Source organism: Corticium candelabrum, chromosome 18, assembly GCF_963422355.1.
Source record: "Corticium candelabrum chromosome 18, ooCorCand1.1, whole genome shotgun sequence".
Classification (NCBI taxonomy): domain Eukaryota; kingdom Metazoa; phylum Porifera; class Homoscleromorpha; order Homosclerophorida; family Plakinidae; genus Corticium; species Corticium candelabrum.
In genome coordinates this window covers 4326293-4328219 of record NC_085102.1, presented here as the reverse complement: position 1 = coordinate 4328219, position 1927 = coordinate 4326293, and the positions used below count along the sequence as shown (strand labels likewise).

Genomic DNA, 1927 nt, shown 5'->3' with positions numbered 1-1927 from the left:
GCTCCTTCAGCAAGAGCAAGATTCTGCATGTGAGCCGCCGTTTCTGAATCACCCTCTTCAATAATCGCTTTCATTAGCATCCCAGCACCCTTTACAATGGCTGTTGATGGATGCTACAAGAGTACAAATAGTTAGCTATAATTATATTTATACACAGAAACAAACAAACAGCCAAACAACCAAACATACAAACACATAAACCAACAAACAGACAGACAAACAGAGAGACAAACAGAGAGACAAACAGAGAAACAGACAGACAGACAAACAGGGAGATAAACAGACAGACAAACAGACAAACAAACAGATAAACAGACAAACAGACAGACACACAAAACAGACATACAAACAGGCAAACAGATAAACAGACAGACAAACAGGTAGACAAAAAACATACAAACAAACAGACAAACAGACAAACAAAGAAACAAACAGACAAACAAACAGACAAACAAACAGACAAACAAACAGACAAACAAACAAACAAACAGACAAACCAACAGACAAACAGACAAACAAAGAAACAAACAGACAAACAGACAAACAAACAGACAAACAAACAGACAGACAAACAAACAGACAAACAAACAAACAAACAAACAGACAGACAAACCAACAAACAGACAAATAAACCAACAAACAGAACAACAAACAACAAACAAATGCAAAAACAAATTGACTATAATAACCCAATGACATACGTAACAATCCATCAACAAAACCAAGTGACATCCAAGCAACACACAAGTACCACACCGCCCATCACCCCATCACTCAGTATAGTACACATACCTGAAACAGCTTGAAAATGACACGACCGAGACTAGCAACCATCTCCAGCAGCATATCAAACTGTGCCCCTTCTGTTGTCTCACTAGAACACACAATTCACAAAATAGTAGGACAACAAAACGTGTTGACACGAGTACAAATCAACAAATTTGTTACAACAACAAACAACAAGAAGACAAAACTAACTCGTATGAGTCAAAGATGATTTGCGTTGTCCTTCTAAACGTTTGAAATTTGTGTAAACCGTTTGTCCATCTATCTGTCTGTCTGTCTGTCCATCTGTCTGCCCATTTGTCTGTCTGTCTGTCTGCCCATTTGTCTGTCTGTCTGTCTGTCCATTTGTATGTCTGTCTGTCTGTCTGTCTGCCTGTCTGTCTGTCTGTCTGCCCGTCCATTTGTCTGTCTGTCTGTCTGTCTGTCCATTTATCTGTCTGTCTGCCCGTCTGTCCATTTGTCTGTCTGTCTGTCTGTCTGTCTTTTATTTCAATACACTTTAAGCACAATTACAAACACTAAATAATATACAATAATCCTTGTGACAATGTCCCTGTCTGTCTGTTCATTCGTCTGTCTGTCCATCTGTCTGTCTGTCTGCCCATTTGTTTGTCTGTCTGTCTGTCTGTCTGTCTGCCTATCAATCCATCCGTTTGTTCAACTGCTTGTCTATCTGTTTGGTTGTCTATCCATGCAATCGTCTACTTGCCCACCCACTCACCCATTACCCATCAGCCTATCCCTCCACCCATCAACCTGCATGCCTAAACACTCAACCACATCCATCTCATTCTGCCTATCTACTCATACCTACATCCATATTTTCCACACAATTCCTACCCACTGACCTATATGGAGCACACAAAGCAAAATTCAAGAAGTCCAGCATGGCACTGATGATGAGGGCGCCAGTTCCACGTGTCACATGCTCAGCGAATATCTCCAGCAGCTTCTCGAGAAACTTCTTTGACGACAGCAGCGATTGTTTGTTCAACTGCTCTTGACGAAGGCTGTAGTTGTCGTGCATTGGCTGGAAATGGCAAATACAAAGTATGAATGAATACAAGTAGACAACCTCAGGTGCTGTCTGACTGTCTGTCTGTCTGTCTGTCCGGCCTTCTTCCTGTCTGTGTATCCATAT

The 1927-nt window shown here is 41.2% G+C and overlaps 1 protein-coding gene across 1 annotated transcript in view; it reads right to left on the bottom strand.

Annotated features, from left to right (window-relative positions):
- LOC134193712 (dnaJ homolog subfamily C member 13-like) overlaps positions 1 to 1927 on the bottom strand; it is a 35232-nt gene that overhangs the window by 23501 nt on the left and 9804 nt on the right. The window contains 3 exon segments of the mRNA XM_062662548.1: positions 3 to 113; positions 793 to 874; positions 1635 to 1816. Of these exon segments, the coding sequence (XP_062518532.1) occupies positions 3 to 113; positions 793 to 874; positions 1635 to 1816 (375 nt within the window).